Source organism: Dreissena polymorpha, chromosome 15 (genome assembly GCF_020536995.1).
Source record: "Dreissena polymorpha isolate Duluth1 chromosome 15, UMN_Dpol_1.0, whole genome shotgun sequence".
NCBI lineage: Eukaryota > Metazoa > Mollusca > Bivalvia > Myida > Dreissenidae > Dreissena > Dreissena polymorpha.
The window spans coordinates 36,243,540-36,262,281 of record NC_068369.1 but is presented as its reverse complement, the minus strand read 5'-3'; the positions used below and the strand labels follow the sequence as shown (position 1 = coordinate 36,262,281).

General features: G+C 36.1%; 1 protein-coding gene across 1 annotated transcript in view; it reads right to left on the bottom strand.

The window, feature by feature from the left end:
* Positions 1 to 18,742, bottom strand: part of LOC127860763 (uncharacterized) — a 101,448-nt gene that overhangs the window by 9,355 nt on the left and 73,351 nt on the right. Inside the window, exons 5-20 of the mRNA XM_052399041.1 lie at positions 17,066 to 17,225; positions 15,780 to 15,894; positions 15,213 to 15,357; positions 14,345 to 14,507; positions 12,974 to 13,088; positions 11,942 to 12,089; positions 10,828 to 10,990; positions 10,128 to 10,242; positions 8,872 to 9,019; positions 8,329 to 8,485; positions 7,832 to 7,949; positions 6,639 to 6,783; positions 5,643 to 5,802; positions 4,475 to 4,619; positions 3,995 to 4,157; positions 3,224 to 3,401 (exon numbers count right to left, since the gene is read on the bottom strand). Of these exons, the coding sequence (XP_052255001.1) occupies positions 3,224 to 3,401; positions 3,995 to 4,157; positions 4,475 to 4,619; positions 5,643 to 5,802; positions 6,639 to 6,783; positions 7,832 to 7,949; positions 8,329 to 8,485; positions 8,872 to 9,019; positions 10,128 to 10,242; positions 10,828 to 10,990; positions 11,942 to 12,089; positions 12,974 to 13,088; positions 14,345 to 14,507; positions 15,213 to 15,357; positions 15,780 to 15,894; positions 17,066 to 17,225 (2,338 nt within the window). The remainder of the gene's footprint in view (positions 1 to 3,223; positions 3,402 to 3,994; positions 4,158 to 4,474; positions 4,620 to 5,642; positions 5,803 to 6,638; positions 6,784 to 7,831; positions 7,950 to 8,328; positions 8,486 to 8,871; positions 9,020 to 10,127; positions 10,243 to 10,827; positions 10,991 to 11,941; positions 12,090 to 12,973; positions 13,089 to 14,344; positions 14,508 to 15,212; positions 15,358 to 15,779; positions 15,895 to 17,065; positions 17,226 to 18,742) is intronic.

The following is an 18,742-nucleotide window of genomic DNA, read 5'->3' as shown; positions in this document are numbered from 1 at the left end:
TCATTTATGTTCTCTTGCTTAGAAAATATGAACTTTGGTGAAAGTCTCATTCATTGGGTCAAACTATTCTATACCGATATTAACAGTATAATCATCAACAATGGCTTCTTTTCAAACAGTTTTAACATCGAACGAGGGGTTCGACAAGGATGTCCACTCTCATCATCGCTATTTATTATCTGCATCGAGTATCTATCACATCACATCCAATCAAATAAACACATAAAAGGCATATCACTAGAACTTGACGAAAAATCAAACAATCTCTATTGCTGACGATGCAACTTATTTTTTAAATAACAATTACGATTCTTTCCATAACCTAATAGAGTCGCTAACCCTTTACGGACTGACATCGGGTCTTAAACTAAACAAAAGTAAATGTACTGTGCTACGAGTAGGTAAATTAAAACAAAGTAATGTTCAATATAAAAAAGAAATGAAATTTAATTGGACATCCGATGAAGCCACAACGTAAGGAATTACATTAACAAATAATGAAAAGGATACAGTTCTTAGAAACATACTACCTAAATTAAAGAATTTTAAAAACTTCTTAAAATCATGGCATAATCGTAAACTTACACTAATCGGAAAAAACACAGTATTGAAAACGTTTGCACTTCCTAAATTAATATATGTATTAACAGTTCTCCCAAATCCACTAAATGATGTTATTAACGATATAAAATCAGCAATATTTAATTTCATATGGGACGGTAAGCCTGATAAAATAAAAAGAACTCAGTTAATTCAATCTGTAGAAAATGGAGGTATCCAATTAACGAACATTGACTCATTCTTGAATGCAGTCAAATGCAGCTGGGTTAAACGATACCTAGATAATACCAATACGAGTAAATGAAAATTATTCTACCAGAAAATCCTAAAAAAATATGGTGACTCCGTACTCTTTGAATGTAACATCAGCAATACTATCTTACATGAAATTGCAAACGAAAACATATTTCTGTCTGATGTTCTATCAGCGTGGAGTGATGTCACTCATAACTTAGAAACCCAAACCAGCAGTAAAACAATTTTATGGAATAATAAAGACATAACTTCAAACAATAAGACGTTTTTCTATAAAGATTGGTTTGAACGAAGCATTAAATATGTCGGCCAATTATATGACTACAGAATTAAGGATTTCTACTCTTTTGATAATATATGCTACATATACGGAATACCTTCAAATAATTTTCTAAAGTACTACACACTAATCAAAAGCATACCCATACATATTAAATCTGAAATCAATACAAATAATACACCATGTACTCAAACAACATTTGTAGAAAACATACTTGGAAGAAAAAACAAAACAAATAAAATATTTTACACACTACAAATTCAAAACCCTACAGAAAACTCCAAAATCCAAAATAAATGGCAAGTCCTTTTTGGAGAAAATGAACTTAATTGGAAACACATATTTACCATGCCATATAAAGCAACTATTGAAAGCACACTGAGAAATTTTCAATATAAATACATCCATAGAATTATAGCTACAAATAAATATCTCTTTAAATGCAAATTATCTTACTCAAATCTGTGTGACTTCTGCAGTGAAAACATTGAAACTATAGAACATCTTTTTTGGGAGTGCAAACACATCCAGCCTATTTGGAATCAATTAATATCCTTTCTTGAACAACATCAACTAAACGTTTAACTATCTTTCTTAAATGTAAGTTTCGGAATTAACTCATTGGAATCAATAGACTGTAATAATATTGTGAATTTTATGGTTATATTGATGAAATATTTTATCTTAAACATGAAGTACAAAAAACAAGTACCAACTTTTAATTGTTTTGTCCATAGTCTTAAACTAAAAATCCAGATTGAGAAAGAAATAGCCCTCAGTAATGACACATTACAAATCTTTGAACAAAAATGGAATCGGATTAAATTCTCATAATGTTTTGTCCACTTATATACTTTTCACTCTAATGTTAGTTTATCTATCTAAAATAGTTATGTTTATTTATTTTTTTTTATTTTTTTTCAATCTGACAAGATCATTGTGAATATACAACAAAACACACAAGTCCAGTATGCTTTCTTCCGACTTTATACAACTCATCATTTTTCATAACTATCCCTCCGTTGTTCTTTTCTTTTCTCTCTTATAAAAAATATATATATTGGCATATCTTGTATAACATGTCTGAACTTTATTGCTTTGTACAATCACTATGTTGTATGATCATGTACATGTTTACATTATATGTATGATATTGAATATAAAAAAAAAGTGTCGGGTCAAGTGTAAGGTCCAATGTCAGGGCAAGTGTCAGGTCAAGTATCAGGTCAAGTGTAAGGTACAATGGCAGGTCAATTGTGAGGTCAAATGTCGGGTCGAGTGTCAGGTCAAGTGTAAGGTTTAATGTCAGGTAAAGTGTCAGGTCAAGTGTAAGGTCCAGTGACTGGTCAAGTGTAAGGTCGAATGTCAGGTCAAGTGTTAGGTTTAGTGTTTAATCTTGTGTCAAGTTAAGTGTCAGATCTAGTGTCAGGTAAGGTTACGTCTTGTTTACGGTCAAGTTAGATTCAGAATAAGTAAATTATCGGCCAATAAACGCTCATACCAACTAAGTTTTCTTCGTAGCTAAGCATTTTGATGCTGTGTTATCAGAGATAATATTGCGACTGAATGGTAAGATAATACCATATACCAAACATTTGTGATCAACATGATCAACAGGATCTCATCTTTTATCATTTAACAAGTGTTTTATTTTATTAATCACCATTATCGCACCATACTAGCAGACGATTACAGCAACTACTATCCTGAAAGTGATTCTGAAATTTTCATTTTTACAATATGAGCCGCTAAATTGGGCTTTCTGCTCTTTGTGGCGATCGCAGATTGTCTGAAAGTACGCTGGGCGCAAACGACATAATACCCATTCTCGCGTGACGCGCCTTGTATTGCGATTCACTCTTACCGCAACGCTTTTTTAGCATATTCGGAAAAATTATCGTGAAAAACCTGAAGTTGGGAAAATTCGCATCGTGAAATCTTCAGTTTTTTAGTGCGCATTGTATCTGTTTACTTGTTGATATTGTGCTTTTGGAACGGAATTGCCCTATTATATTTTTTGTGGGGAGGGCGGAATTATTTTTGGCATTTAGGATTTGTGCAAATTGTCCTCAATTGGAAAGTGCCTATTACGGGTACGTTATAAAGAAGAAAAACAAATGACTGTACCGCCATCTTCGCCTCCTTAGTGAGGTTCGTGTTTATGTACTCCAGGTCCAGCCTACTGAGATGCTGGGGGTCCAGCGAGGAGTCCGAGGGAACGAATACCGTGAACATGGTCTTCAATGACGTCAGATCGATACCGGAGTCGCTCGATATGAGCTTCAGCAGCTGATCGCTTCCAAGGCTGTAATACAAATATAAATAAGCCTCAATTTTGGAAAACGGGGCTTAATCCATGCGGGTTAAACATCGTCCAAAATTAGCTTGTGCAGTCCGCATGGGCTTATCAGGGAGGAAACTTTCCGCTTATATGGTATTTTTCGTTCAAAGTCTCTTCTTTGCGAGAATCAAGTTTTTGTGGAAAGTGTCGTCCCTGCAATTCGTACGGTTAAATATGGGATGACACTTTACGCACTTTAATCCCCGTTATCCCAGAGCCGGGCGCAAACACACAAACATGATATTATTTTATCATGATAGTAAAGATGATGCTACCTAATGTCATCAAAATGCATGAAACGTATAAAAAGATTGAATACAGTATATTATGGATGCGGATGGGTTAATGGGACTGGTTATTATTATAATTAGTATAATAAGTAGTAGAAGTATTATCTAATCTCCCTGGCGAAAATTATATTTCAGCATTATGGGGATGATTTTTGTCATGATAAGCTAATTGTTTGATAATGATGGCGATGACGATGGTGACGATAATGTCAACAATGCTTCGGTTGAATGCATGAACGATCGCTAGCTGAATATTGCTGTCAATACCTAATATCTGGTTGATGCGTCAACTCAAAATGAGCGTCATGCAGCGGGAAGTTCAGGAAGCCGTCGATGACGTAGATAATGCCGTTACTGCACGCGATGCCGTCACGCACCAGGTCGAAAGATCGTCTGAGATTCGTGTAGCCGATATCAACCGAAGTAATTTCTGTGAAATCGTGTGCATAGTGTAAGTTATTTATGATATAATAAATGCAAAATAAACTACGTTCATCGTTAGGTGAATATCAACCGAAGAAATTTCTGCGAAAGTTATTTAAAACACAAAAAACACAGTATTCTCCATACTCATAACCTTTATTGACTTAATAACCACAAGTGTTTATTTTCTTAATACATCATCAAGTAAAAACAAGCAATAACTTAACAAAGACGCAACAACAAAAATCTTTTAACTAAAGTTTAAAAATATTTTGGATATCACATTCTTGTTTAGGCTACCGTTTTAAAGTGATACATATTTACCCATTCTGTTGGTAGGGTCCACATTAACAAAGGTAAAGGTCGTATTGTAGCGATTCTCTGTGTAGAACACTCGACTGCCAGTGAATATAGCGTCCATATTCGCTTGATTTAGCGTGATAGATGGCAGTGCGTGGCTGTTGAATAACTGAAAAAAGCAAAATATAACGTTATATTATTTTGCCGATTCGCGTGTGCGAAAAGTGTCGTCCCAGATTGGACTGTGCAGTTTACAGTCAGGGACAACACTTTCCGCTTTTTTGTATTTTTCGTTTAAAGGACTTCTCTGCGTTGCGAAAATCCAGTTAAGGCGTAAAGTTTCGTCCCCGATCAGCCTATGTAGACTCATTCACGGGCTTATCTTGGAAGACACTTAACGCACATGGGTTATAGAAAATCCGCTCTTGAAAATATGACAGACTGACCATCTCAATGATACGTTTGAATTTTGATTTATAATAATATGCAAGTCTGTAACGGACCTAATGACACACAGCAGCAATAAATTTCAGTACACTGAAATTAAACAGCCAAATTACATATCGTTACTATAAATAGTAACAAAACGACGTCGCCTGCGGGCCGTTATTCGTATCTAGTGGGCAAATATAAATTACTGTACCGTGTGTTTTTGTCTGATAATGAATCATGGAAGAACGTTTTAAACTTTTTCCAAACGTTTTAACTCTTCATTTAATGAAACGTGTATAAGTGACTATGCAATTACATAGCATTCACATAATCTATACGACAGTAATAAAGACAACTAACCATTTAATATTGGCATCGTTTTCATTGCCTTTGTAATACATAGCTACATTGAATAAAATATCAACTAAAACGTGTTTAGTATAAAATATTAACATGCACTTCTAGTATGCCAAGGTCCGACTTCTCGTTTATGTAATTAGTATTAGGTTCTGTGAAATTTGCTATTCATTTGTTATTGGGTTGGAATCGCGCGAAGGTTGATATCCGCCAAGCGATCAAGGTCCCGGTTCGATTCCACCTGAGGAAGTCTTCTCGAAATCGCATCAAAGACATCATGTACTGGATGTACAAAGAAAACGGAATCGAAAATGTCTAAGTAGGTCTTAGGCTTTCGATAAAATTGAAATAAAATATATATGTTTAAAGTAACGACACGAAATGCTACTGTAATGTAACCTACCTTTCTATCCATGTCTGGCTCCGCGCTTATGTAACTTCGGTGGAAATTTGAGAGGCTTGCTATAAACTTGGCACTGGGAACCAGCAGAGTGAGATTCGTGTCGTGCGAGTTGGACCACGTGTAGAGGTCATCCACGTTCATTATTATGTCGTGAAAAGGTCTGAAATGATTTCAAACCATGCCCCGTATTCACCAAACAACCAACTTCTACACTTTAGACTAAGAACAAGACTTAATTGTAAAAATAACACCTAAGTCCAAATATAAGTCTTAAGACACACATACGTCTTAAGAATTAAAATAAGACTTAGGAACAAGCCTTAAGACTAAGAAGAAGGAACATTCTTAAAATAATAATATTCTTAAAGAGCTTAAATGTTTGGCATCCGTACATTGATGAGTTTATTATTAATTTTAGAAAAGTATTGACAACTAAAAATGCACAATTAAATAGAAAAAGGCGCCTGAAGTATCGCGGTGGCGTGGTGTCCACCTAGCGGTCGAGAGTATCTGGCAGCGATCTCAGCGCTAGGAGCGTTCTTCAAAGAAATCAAGTAATGCTCGAATAGTCATAGTCGCCTAAGGTAGTACGTATTAATACCCCGAGCAATCTTAAGTACACTGCAAAGTACCCGGGGTATGGAAAATATGCTTAAAAGTACCCTGAAGTATGGTCGGGTGCCTTTATGCATATTTTCTGTACCCGGGTTACTACATTGCATTATACTTAAGAGTACCCGGGTTACTAGATTGTAGTATATTTAAGAGTGCCCGGGTTACTACATTGTAATATAGTTAAGAGTACCCGGGTAACTACATTGTAGTATAATTAAGAGATGGTTCACTTTTAAGTAGTACCCGAGCCGACAACGACCATTGAGCCCAATAAGTAGGTTACCCCGAGAAAACGACTCAATATTTTTTTTCAATAAGCTATTAGCCTCCGGTGTTATCTAGCTTACCAACACAGAAAACTTTAAACTAGAAATTGCGTACAAGAGGTTGTTGGTTTTCTCAATGGTTTCGGCGACGGTCCAGAACGGGAACTGCAACAGCGTGTCCAACACGTGGATGATCCCGTTACTGCAGCGGATGTCGGATCTGATGACGCTCCCACGGACATTGCTACTGACCGCGAACACTGGAGGATGAGGGATACGAGCACTCGTTACTATACCATGCCGGCCAAAGACACGAAGCTGTAACTTACTAATACAGACACGAAAAATTCCGGCCACAATGACGAACCTATAGCTCACTAATTACGAAACTCGTTACGAAAAATTCTTTCCACAATGACGAACCGAAAGCTCACTATTATAGACACTCGTTACGAAAAATTCTGACCACAATGACGAACCTATAGCTCACTATTACTGTACTTGTTACGAAAAATTCTGGCCACGATGACGAACCCTTAACTCACTAATACAGACATTATTTTGACCAGGATGCCGAGGCAGGTAACTTTTGACGTTTTATACCCTTTATTACATGTATTAATTGTTTTACTTCCACTCACTGCCCAGCCATATTAGCATTAAAGTTACTGGCGTTTATTTCATAGCAATATTCGCTCTATATCTCGACTTTACTTGCTGCGAAATTTTTTAGCGGGATGACCTAATTAGGGCTCCACTAAAAGCTTTTGCGGGTAGTAAAGTCGAGATATTAAGCGAATTTAAATACGAAATACACGTAAATCACCCTTTTACTGATATGACTGGAAAGTGAGCGTCATTTAAAAAAAGGAAAAAAAGGTATAAAACAGCGAAAAATAACTGTCTGGGCATGAACGTCGTCATCTTGACTATCACGTAATTAACCCCTTTTATAATGACTTTATAAATGCAATTTTCTAAATTCATTTTTTGATGGTGCTAATGAATTATGCAACAAGTTATGTGTTTATATTTGTAACCATCAATACAATTGTGAAATTTCCTTAAAACCAGTTGACGTATTTGAGAGGTTATACATACCAGTTACTTTATTAAAGTCCGATTGAGTGCTTTAAGTCTAACAAACTTAAAGTCTTGAGTTGCTGACTAAACTTAATAAACACAAAAGTAAATAAAGTACCTTAATATTAATGTTGGTTTGTATATGCACTGTAGCTCAAACTAATGAGACATATGTTATGTTTTAATGGTGATAAGACATGTACAATTTCGTACACACGTTATTACCCTTCTCCTGTTCACGTAGAACAAATAGCGGGTCGCCTGTCAGGGATGAAAATTTCGAGTAATCACGGAACTGCTCCAGGAATAATGAAGAGCCGGAAATAACATGTGAGCGAACGATCTGAAATAAAAAGCATAATACGGGGCTAAATGCATGTGCGTAAAGTGTCAAGCCAGTTTAGACTGTGAATTCCGCACAGGCTTATCAGGGACGATTAGCCTGTGAAACTATTTAATTGAAACATAATGCGCAATAGTAATAACGCTGCATTGTACGATTACATAAATTTGTATATTCACTCATATTTTTGTTCCGATCATTTTATGTTGGTTATATAGTTGTCTTTAAGTTGTTTTGGAAAAGACAATTTGCAATTGACACATGCGTCGTTGCCGCTATGAAGTAGTCTAACACTTAAGCTCAAAAATCAGTTTTCGCAAAGATATAGCAACAACATTCCATAGATCGATATAGTTATGAATGTTAGAAGTATTCGAACATGTTGCAGTAAGATGGGGTCTTGCAGCTTCTGAGCCCGATGGGTGGGTAGCAGTGTGAACGCGTCGTCACTGGGCACGAACATGGTGAATGTTTTACTCGTGTCCTTCAGGATTTGTTTCAGAGACGAAATGGCATCGAGAATTCCAGCCATAACCCTAAAGAAAAATAGCAAACGTTGTTAAATAATTCTGTTTTCATAAAATTAAAAGAAAGCGTACTGATACTGTTCGATACTTTCAGTGTTTAACAATCAACTCGCATTATTAGTTTTAAGACAATGTCATATTAATAACGCCCGTATTATAGATACCATTACTGATTAACGCAACATTCAAACTACTTGACTTAAAAAACGCTATCGAAGTGACTCAAATCATTTTCATTCGATACGATGTACAATGTACAGTAGTCTCACCAGCTTAATGATTATACGATCATGAATACATATCTGTGCGCTTTGAAAATGGATTGTTTTCCATCATATGTGTACGTGGATTAACGTCACAATTATTAGTAGTGTTTTAAGACATTATTAGCTTACCCAAGACCGGGTTGCACCGCCATTTCGTCCACAATGTTTCTGGTCGGAAGGTGCAGGAGGTTATCTGTGATATGTAAGACGCCGTTAGAACACCAGATGTCCTCGATGACTACATCAGCGCGAATCCGACTTCCGACTATGTACAAACCTGGAAGTACAATTGCAAACCAGTCAACGATTGAAAGTGACAAAATAAGTTCATAAAAAAATCAATGCCTTTGTCAATGGCCAAATTGTAATGGCATGGTCAATATTTCAATAGATAAATTTAAATGTCACTTTTAATAGCCATAAGTTCAATGTTATTGTCAATGATATTTCCAATAGCCGTAATTGCAATGGTATAGTCAACAGTCATAATTTGAATGTCACTTTTAAAAGCCATAATTTCACTTCCATTGTCAATAGCTATAATACCATTGATATTGCCAATAGAAATTATTTCAATGACATGCTCAATAGCCTATGTGTGCGTAAGTCATTATCGTCCAATAAGTAAGCCCGATAATGTACAAACCTTAAATTGACTACAACGATACATTAAGTCACATACATCTAAAGATTTGCTTCTAGCTCAACATGGGCTTAATTGATGTTTCTTGCAAACTTTTACATTGGAAATCTTTATTATCGAAAAATGACACAAGTTATCGAATACCACAAGGGTTTTCCAAATAAAGCCATTTGATTTTATATCATTCATGTAAAATGTGTCTAATATTCAATGCTCTAAATCAATTACAATGATATACCAGCTTATGTGTTTGGTATATCAGAGTATTGGAACTATTTATACAGGGTGCAGAATCACGTGACTTTGTTGGATTCTTAATTAAACGTTAATGGATGTAAACACATCGGTAAGTGCTGCTTTTTTCCAACTTTTTAAATTAAGTTTTCTTAAGAACTTCATTTAGTGCATACAATACAGATTGTTATGCTGCTTATGAAAATGTGAAATACACCAAAATTACTTTATTTAATAAGCCTGTGTTTGTATTAAAAAAGTACATGTATACTTCACGATTATGCTTCACGCAACGTGAAATTTTGTCACCGATTTCAGACGTATTCAAGGATTTATTACCACACCTTAAGATATCGAAAAATACTGCAAAAAACTGTCTTTTATTCACTGAAAATTTTTGCAAAATAAAGTTATTTACGGTATGTTTACAGTATGTCCAGCTCGTGTGTAAATCCCTGAAAACCCCGTTGATTCTGCTCCCTGTATGTGGTGCTTTTTAAGACAATACCTGTCTCGGTTTGATGCAGTGTGATAGTTTTGCCCGCTAACGTAGGGACCTCCATCTCGCCCGTTATTTGGGTGGAGCTCAGAATAACTCCGCGTACAATTGATCCATGCAGCGCCTAAATCAGAGAAAAAACATGTCAAACTGTAGTAGGATAAGGTATAAAGATAGCGTATACTGCCTTGCTATATGAGCTAGCTTTTATAGCGATACGGTAGAGTGTCTGTCTGATTAAGAATTGGGAGGTCCCGAGTTCAATCCCGATTGTGGTTTGGATTTTTCTGGCTGGGTTACAAAACGATGTTATATTATAATGTATCATTTTGTATCTTCCATACACACGTTTGTTGCAATGTGGCTGATCAAGCGGTCATCTTCATTTAAATTGATGCACCGTCTTTAATGCATTTTTCGCCATAGTAACCCACCATATTGAAAATAAGCAATACAAAAATGTTCAAAGGCGTGCTAAATAACCTTATATTAATAAAACATAACAACAAAACTAAACGTATTATTTCGAAAACATAAAACTGTTGTATTATTATAATCGCTTGTAAAGAGTTTGACTTGTTAGCAAAATGTAACACTCACACACAGTTTGACTTTATTCTTAAATAACGCCTGTTCACCCAGAAAACTGGTTGCAATATTGTCCAGTAGAAAACAATACTCAAACAATACAATATCTATGCGTATTTACTTCGAGTATCAAATTGTAGTTGGCCGTAAAATGTTCGAACGTGTCGCTAGGGAGATTGTTCAAGGCAGCGTCGCTTATCAGGAACACCGTCATGGGTCCATTTCGTGTAGCGTTCAACGTCGCCATTAGGTCCTGGTTCTTGCTAATCAATTGCTTCATATTGCTATAACAACACAGTCAGTATTATTTATTATATGGAATCAATAGACATTAAGTGACTAAATCTCAACATTTAGTTTACTTACGGTATGCTTAGCTTCGAAGATAAACAATCTGAAACTGTACCAACAGGGGAAAACAGCATATTTAAGGCAATTAACCGATTTCAAATCTTTCTTACACAGCAAATAAATATGTCGGACACGGGACATCAATCAGACACACAAATGCACGTGAATAAAGCCGAAGTCATCGCCTTCGAACAATCAATTCAAGCCATACGAAGTTTCAAACGTTTTTATACGGATACACATACAATATCGGAAACACTAAGCAAAGAGATATTCCTTTTATCTGGTCTAACAGTACCCAAACACAACACAAGTTAATAGCGCCCGATTCGTCATTGTCGACTCGGGTACTACTTATAAGTACCCCGGGTACTCTAATTATACAACAACGTACTCCGGGTACGGAAAAGATAATTAAAAGTTGCCAGTCAATATAAGACTGTACCCACGTTTTATTCCCGCCAACAATCCGATGTAGTTAAACATTACGAAAAAAACATTCCTCAACATGCTTATTTTGAGTATAAATGTCGTTAATAAAGAGGCCATTTTTCAGAATATTGACATAAATATGAAAATAATACAATTAAAAAAATGACCCGACAACAACCAATTTAGTGTTAGTATTCCCGGGAACTGTTAAGTATATTTTTCGTACCAGCGAAACATTGTAGTATACATAAGAGTACCCTGGGTACTTGTAAGTAGTACCAGAGCCGACAATGACCAATCGAGCTTTAATAGCGTACACCTTCACGCAAATAAGAACGCAATGTACAACACTGGAAACATAACACATGCTAACAGCGCATACCGCCACATTGGTGCACATGGTACCTGTTTGCCCCAATATTGCCATACCTTTTCGCAAATAAAGCACTGACCTCAGCTGGTTGTTTCCTATGATTGCGTCCCAGATGGTGAAGTCACGCTGGAAGAGCACACTGTTGACGAGATGTATGACGCCGTTGGTGCAACCGATATCCGGCGTGGTCACCTTGGCACGGACACCACCGCCTTCCACGTACACGACTGAGGAGAGGTGGAGAAAATGATATTTAGTGTAAACCTATTTAATTTTAGCTCGAGTACATAACAAGCCTTCCGCTTATTAAAACGCTCTCTATTAAATTCCTGGATAAATACAGTAGTTGCTGACTTTGGTGGAGGTCTAAATAATGCTTATAAAGTGGAGATCGAACCCATGACTTCCCGGTCGCACCACGCTTCGGCGACATTTTAAGAAAATGATATTCGATGCCGGATTTTAAGACGACCCTATCTTGTCAGCATACTCAACACACGTGTATTGTTTGATAGCTCATTCTTTTTTTAATATCAGTCCATAAAAAGACTTCGTAAGTCAGTATATAAGTAATCAAGTCCTTCAAGCTAGTATTATTTCATTTAGGTAGGAAATGAATAACTTTAATACATCAGAACAGTTTAATTGCAACCACATTCTATTTCATAAATACGTTTCTCTCAACAGTCACTGTTGTTGCGATTGAGATTGTTTTCATTGAGTCTGTGATAAATGTACAGTTCTGTACGAAATTAAATAGTATGTATTGTTTCAAAAGCAATGACAGTACCAACGCTTTATATATAAACATTTGTAAAAATACGTGAACATATTTATATACGAAATAATGTGTATACAGATATTTGCTTTATGCATGTGCGTAAAGTGTCGTCCCACATTAGCCTTGCAGTCCGCACAGGCTAATCTATGAAAACAACTTATGTATTAATTGGATTTTTTAAAAGAAGAGACATTGTTTAAAAGATAAAGAACATAATAGCGGAAAGTGTCGTCCCTGATTAGCCTGTGCGACTGAGCGGGCTAACCCCTGACAACAATTTACGCAGGTGCATTAAGTCCTTTTTTCCCATGACGAGGCTAATCAGTATACCATTTTGAATCTTCTTCACGGTCAATATTGCGCCGTCTGCGGTCGTGAATGTTTCCCCGTCTTGGAAAGAATCGATGTCCCGCGCTGCATACATAATAAGGTGGTCCCGGAATAACTAAAAGAGAAGCATATCGATGTTTGGTGTGATCAGATAATTAGTCAATTAATAAGATTCAAACACTCTGGTCATACAAAGTTTCTTAACGAATTTGTTGTGCATTTTACTTATCGTTTGTTTATTTAAATACATTTAATAGCACGTGTGTATGAGTTTAAACATATTTTCACATTCGGACAACTTTTTCTACCGTAGAAATTAACTTGCACCCAACTATAAAAGTAACTCTTAGATAACTCAGACATCTATCAAAAAGCACGTAAAAGACAGTGTAGAAGTAATATAAAATAACATTTAATATGTGTACTATTTCCGTTTAACATTTAAATGCATTTACATATGTATGCATAGTATGCAGTTATTTTCAATTGTCTACCATCTAAAATTGTTTATCATGCATTAGTATCTACTATATATATTAATCTGTTGATGAACGGTGTGCAGCGGCATGTCCTCGACAAACACATATCTATTGACGAGATAAAGTAAATATATAGAACGGAAACAAATGGATTCTCATAGATGTCCATGAGTATTGAATGTTCTTTTTGCGTACAGAATGTAAATCGTGAATTATGAGTTGATACAACGATTTCTTAAGGGAGTGACGACAGTACGACAATACGATGGCGACAGTGCGATAGTACGTTGGCGACAATGCGATAATGCGATGACGACAGTACGACAACGCGATAGTACGATGGCGACAATGCAATAGTACGATGGCGACATTGCGACAATACGATGGCGACAGTACGATAGTACGATGGCGACTATTCGACAATGCGATAGTACGATAATACGATGACGACAGTGCGACGATACGATGGCGACAGTGCGATAGTACGATGGCGACAATCCGATAATACGATGACAACAGTACGACAACGCGATAGTACGATGGCGACAATGCGATAGTACGATGGCGACATTGCGATGATCCGATGGCGACAGTACGATATAACTATCGCAGTGTCGCCATCGTACTACCGCGTTGTCGCAATCGTACTATCGCATTGTCTCATTGTCGCCATCGTATTATCGCATTTTCGCCATCGTACTATTGCACTGTCGCCATCGTATTGTCGCACTGTTGCCATCGTATTATCGCGCTATCGCATTGCCGCATTATCGCCATCGTATTATCGCACTGTCGACATCGTACTATCGCACTATCGCATTGTCGCCCTCTGGATTTTAATGTGTAACCACGATGGCATTAACGGTATTCCGTATAAAGTAACATTACTCACCCGAGAAACGTGAGTCCCAATATTGTCTATTGAATATTGTTTATTTTGTGGCAGCTTTGCAAAGGCGTCGTCTGTTGGCAGGAACAGCGTCATATTGCGTGTTTTATCCGTGAGTTTGGTCACGATTTCCGCGTCCAGACTGTGAAGATTGCCTTGTATAAAACTGCAATAGACATTGCTTTGTATAAAACTGCAATATAAGATTGCCTTGTATAAAACTGCAATATAAATTGCTTTAGCATAAATGATTGTGGAGCGAGTTCTTTTTTAATAATCGTTTATGAACAGTTATTTTTCATAATGGTTTACACGCTCTACGCGAAACATGTGTTTCGTATGGTTAACATAGTCATAAAAATTGATTGTTTCAAAGATTTTTTTAGATAGCATATATTTATATCCATGTTTTCTATCGTACACTTTATATACTTTATGTTATAACAAGTAACTCGTCATCGATATGAACGATAATGTTATCTGGCATTCATGTAGCATGATAATTCGGTTATTGCCCTTGATGATGACGTTCGCATACAACAGCTTGTTTGCTTATCCTCGGTTTGGGAAAACTGCACTTAATGCATGTGCGTAAAGAATCGTCCTAAATTAGCCTGTGCAATTTGGAAAGGCTACTCAGGGACCACACACCCCGCTTTAATTAGTCCCGGTTCATTAGCGGCAAGTTTCCTCACTGATTAATCAAGGACGATTCCATATGAATATGCATTTGAGCGAAAAAAATTCAGAACGAGATTCTTGGTAAATAAACCCGGTTACTTTACATTTACAACATAATTGCAATGTGCGCTTCAAGTTTATACAAAACCAGACCCGATTATACATTATATTAAGATAGGTCATACACTACCTTATCTTTTGTTGATGTTCGATCGTCTGCCGCAAGTTTCTGTACACAAAGAAAAGCAGGTCGTCGATTACGTGGATGACCCCGTTCTGTACCGGGATGTTCGGCTGAACAACACGGGCTCGAACCTTATTGTTCGACACGTACACTGTAACAAGGCAAGGAAGATTGAAATTATGTAAGCTTAAAACAGTTTGTGAGAGCTTGGTTTGTCCCCCTTTGATCATAATCTATCAATATAGACAAATGAATATTTCAAATCTAGTTTAAATGTTTATTTAAATCAGTTGGATTAAGGCACATGGTCTTAATATAAATATATAAATAAAACATGTGTGCATTAAGTGCGTAAAGTGTCGTTCCAGATTAGCCTATGAAACTATGCAGAAAAGAAAAATACAAAGCTGAAAGCTAATCTGGGACGGCGCTCATTTATTCGAACATCTATACAGTTGTTGCTAATGGCGTTTTTAGATTACTAAACAGCGAAACAGAAGTCTTGAATACGTATTGAATATAAAGTATTTTTGTTGTTTTGTGTCTGTTTGTTTACTTATTTAAAGCTTATACCATCGGATCCAATGCGGTAAAACTTCAGTATGCCCGCCTTTGCTGGATAGTTGGGAATAGTTCCCATCCTGGGGATATACAACGTTTCGTCCTCGATCGTGTGGGCCCAAAATACCTACAAATAAAACAAAGCTATTGGACAATCTTCTTCGAAAATTGGGCTTATTGCATGTGCGCAAACTGTCGTCCCAGGTAAGCATGTGCAGTCCGCATAGGCTGAACAGGAACGACACATTCCGCTTTTATGATATTTATCGTTTAAAAGAAGTATTTCATAAATGACAATTTGTTATTGTAAGAAAGTGTTTTCTTTGCGATAATCCAGTTTAGATGTAAAGTATCGTCCCAGATAAGTCTGTTCGGATTGCGCAGGATAATGTGGGACGACACTTTACGCAAATGCATAAAGCCATTTTTTCCAGGACAAGGTTCAATAAAAAATACCAATACGTTTTCAACAGTTATTCTTCATCTTTTTACCAACCTTTTTACCTTTTTATTTAGTAAAATTGTTCAATCATAACTTAAAACAAACGTAATGAATTAGTGTTACAAAACTTGGTTTCTACAACAGCCATGCAAAATGTACTTTGATAAATGCGAAAATAAATATTGTAAGTTTGCGTTTTAAATTGTGTCTTGATTTTAGTTCAAAATACATGTAATTGTTGCCCTGTGCGCACGTTTGTTTAATAAACGTCTTCATGATTTGATTTATTAGCATATGAACTGGTCTTGCATATACAGTTTAATTTACTTATATTATTCTCTAAAGTAACATTAGGCCGAATGTAATCAATAGAATCAGACATAATATTTCTAAAATACTAGAGCCTACCTACGATTGCTGTGACAAAAGCTCGATTGGTCAGTATCGGCTCGGTTACTACTTCACTGTACCCCAGGTACGAAAAATATACTTAAACGTTCCCGGAAATTCTAACGCTTAATTGGTCGTTGTCGGCTTTTTTTCAAATTAGTTATGTTCATATGTATGTCAATATCTTGTAAAATTGCCTCGATATTATAGATTATCATGCTCAAAAAGAATGTTGAGGCAGGTTTTCTTGAAACAGAATTGTGTTTCGTTTTACGATTTTGGGCGGGAATAAAACTCTGATACAGTCTTAATTGGCCGAATACGTTTCAGTATATTTTCCGTACCCGGGGTACATTTAGTATACTTAAGAGTTCCCGGGGTATATTTAAAAAAATACACGAGTCGACATTGGCCAATTGAGCGTGACAAAATGGTGCGAATACACTAGACGCAAACGAGTTCTTACCGATTTCAGCAAAGCCGTATCATTAAACAAAATATCCTTGCCAAAGTCCGGCATTATGTTGATGTCGGAATCATTAGGAGCAAACACGGTGAAGCGATTCGTTGAAGAGTTCGTTGCAGACTTCAGTTGCAAGTCTATGATAGATGCCAACCTAATTGATCTGTAAGATAAATCACAAGTACAGAATTTATTCATACAATATACAAGCACAAAATATGAAATTGACATAGAGAAGTCCATAGTCAACAGAGTATACAAACTAATAGTTTTAGAAACACACTTATAAATATTAAGTCAATGATAGAAGCCGCCGCAATTAATCTGCAAAATAAATACCAAGTCAATGAAAAATGCCAACCTAATTGAGCTGGACAATGAATACCAAGTCAATGATAGATGCCAACCTAATTGAGCTGGACAATGAATACCAAGTCAATGATAGATGACAACCAAATTGAGCTGGACAATGAATACCAAGTCAATGATAGATGACAACCAAATTGAGCTGGACAATGAATACCAAGTCAATGATAGATGACAACCAAATTGAGCTGGACAATGAATACCAAGTCAATGATAGATGCCAACCTAATTGAGCTGGACAATGAATACCAAGTCAATGATAGATGACAACCAAATTGAGCTGGACAATGAATACCAAGTCAATGATAGATGCCAACCTAATTGAGCTGGACAAAGAATACGCAATGCTTTAATATGACGTAACTGTGTAGTATGCATTGTGCGAGTTTCAAAAATGCATGTATAATATTATAATAGGATTGTCCCATACTGCGGTTAACATTCCAAAATAAAAATACGCATACAAAGTTACAAACTTTGCTGACTCATCTCATGTCAAAATGGTTATTTCTAAAAAAACAACGGTTGATATTGTTCGTATTTTTTTAAGATTTGTTTTTACCGTCAGATTTTGAGGGATAAGTGGAGTTTCCAAACTCTAACATAATCCGAAGTACTTCTATTACAGGAGTGTAACATAGTTATATATTCACTTATAAAGTATGTATAATATTCGAACGTATTATGTTTATGAAAGACATGTGTATGTATTTCTAATATAAATACTGAAAATGCAACAATTGTGTCTCTTGCATGTGAATTGCCGAGTTTGTGTGAGGAAATATTTTTAAGCGTGTTTCGCTTAAATAGAAAGCTTGAATTCAACTTACTAGAAGGCAATGCATATGGTCTTTAATCTGGTAACAAACCGTCTTAATTTTTTTTTTAAACTAAAATAAAAACTATTAAATTTGTATCGCAAATATTCCTCGATACGGATCATTGTGATGCAGTTTATAAACCTGTATCTAATGAATGTCTGGAAAACAATTGAAATTACACACAATAAAGAACCCAATCTTACAATCTCATTTGTTTTCCGCAATTTTGCACTTAAGCAAAAACTCAAATGTGTCTTTTATATCCTGAAAGGTGCTTTCAGACACTCGTAATATCCCTTTTATTGCCCGCAGTCTCGTATGAGAAAGCGTTGCTAAACATTTTATTGCAACCAAGGGGGATAATCGTGTTAAAACGTTTGATAATGAAAACCAAAGCAATCCTTCCTGACAACAAGACGTTTGAGCAGCGGCGCTTAAAATAATATGTAAATCTGGCGTTGCAGATACTCGTAAGTTAATGGCGGCGTCCAAT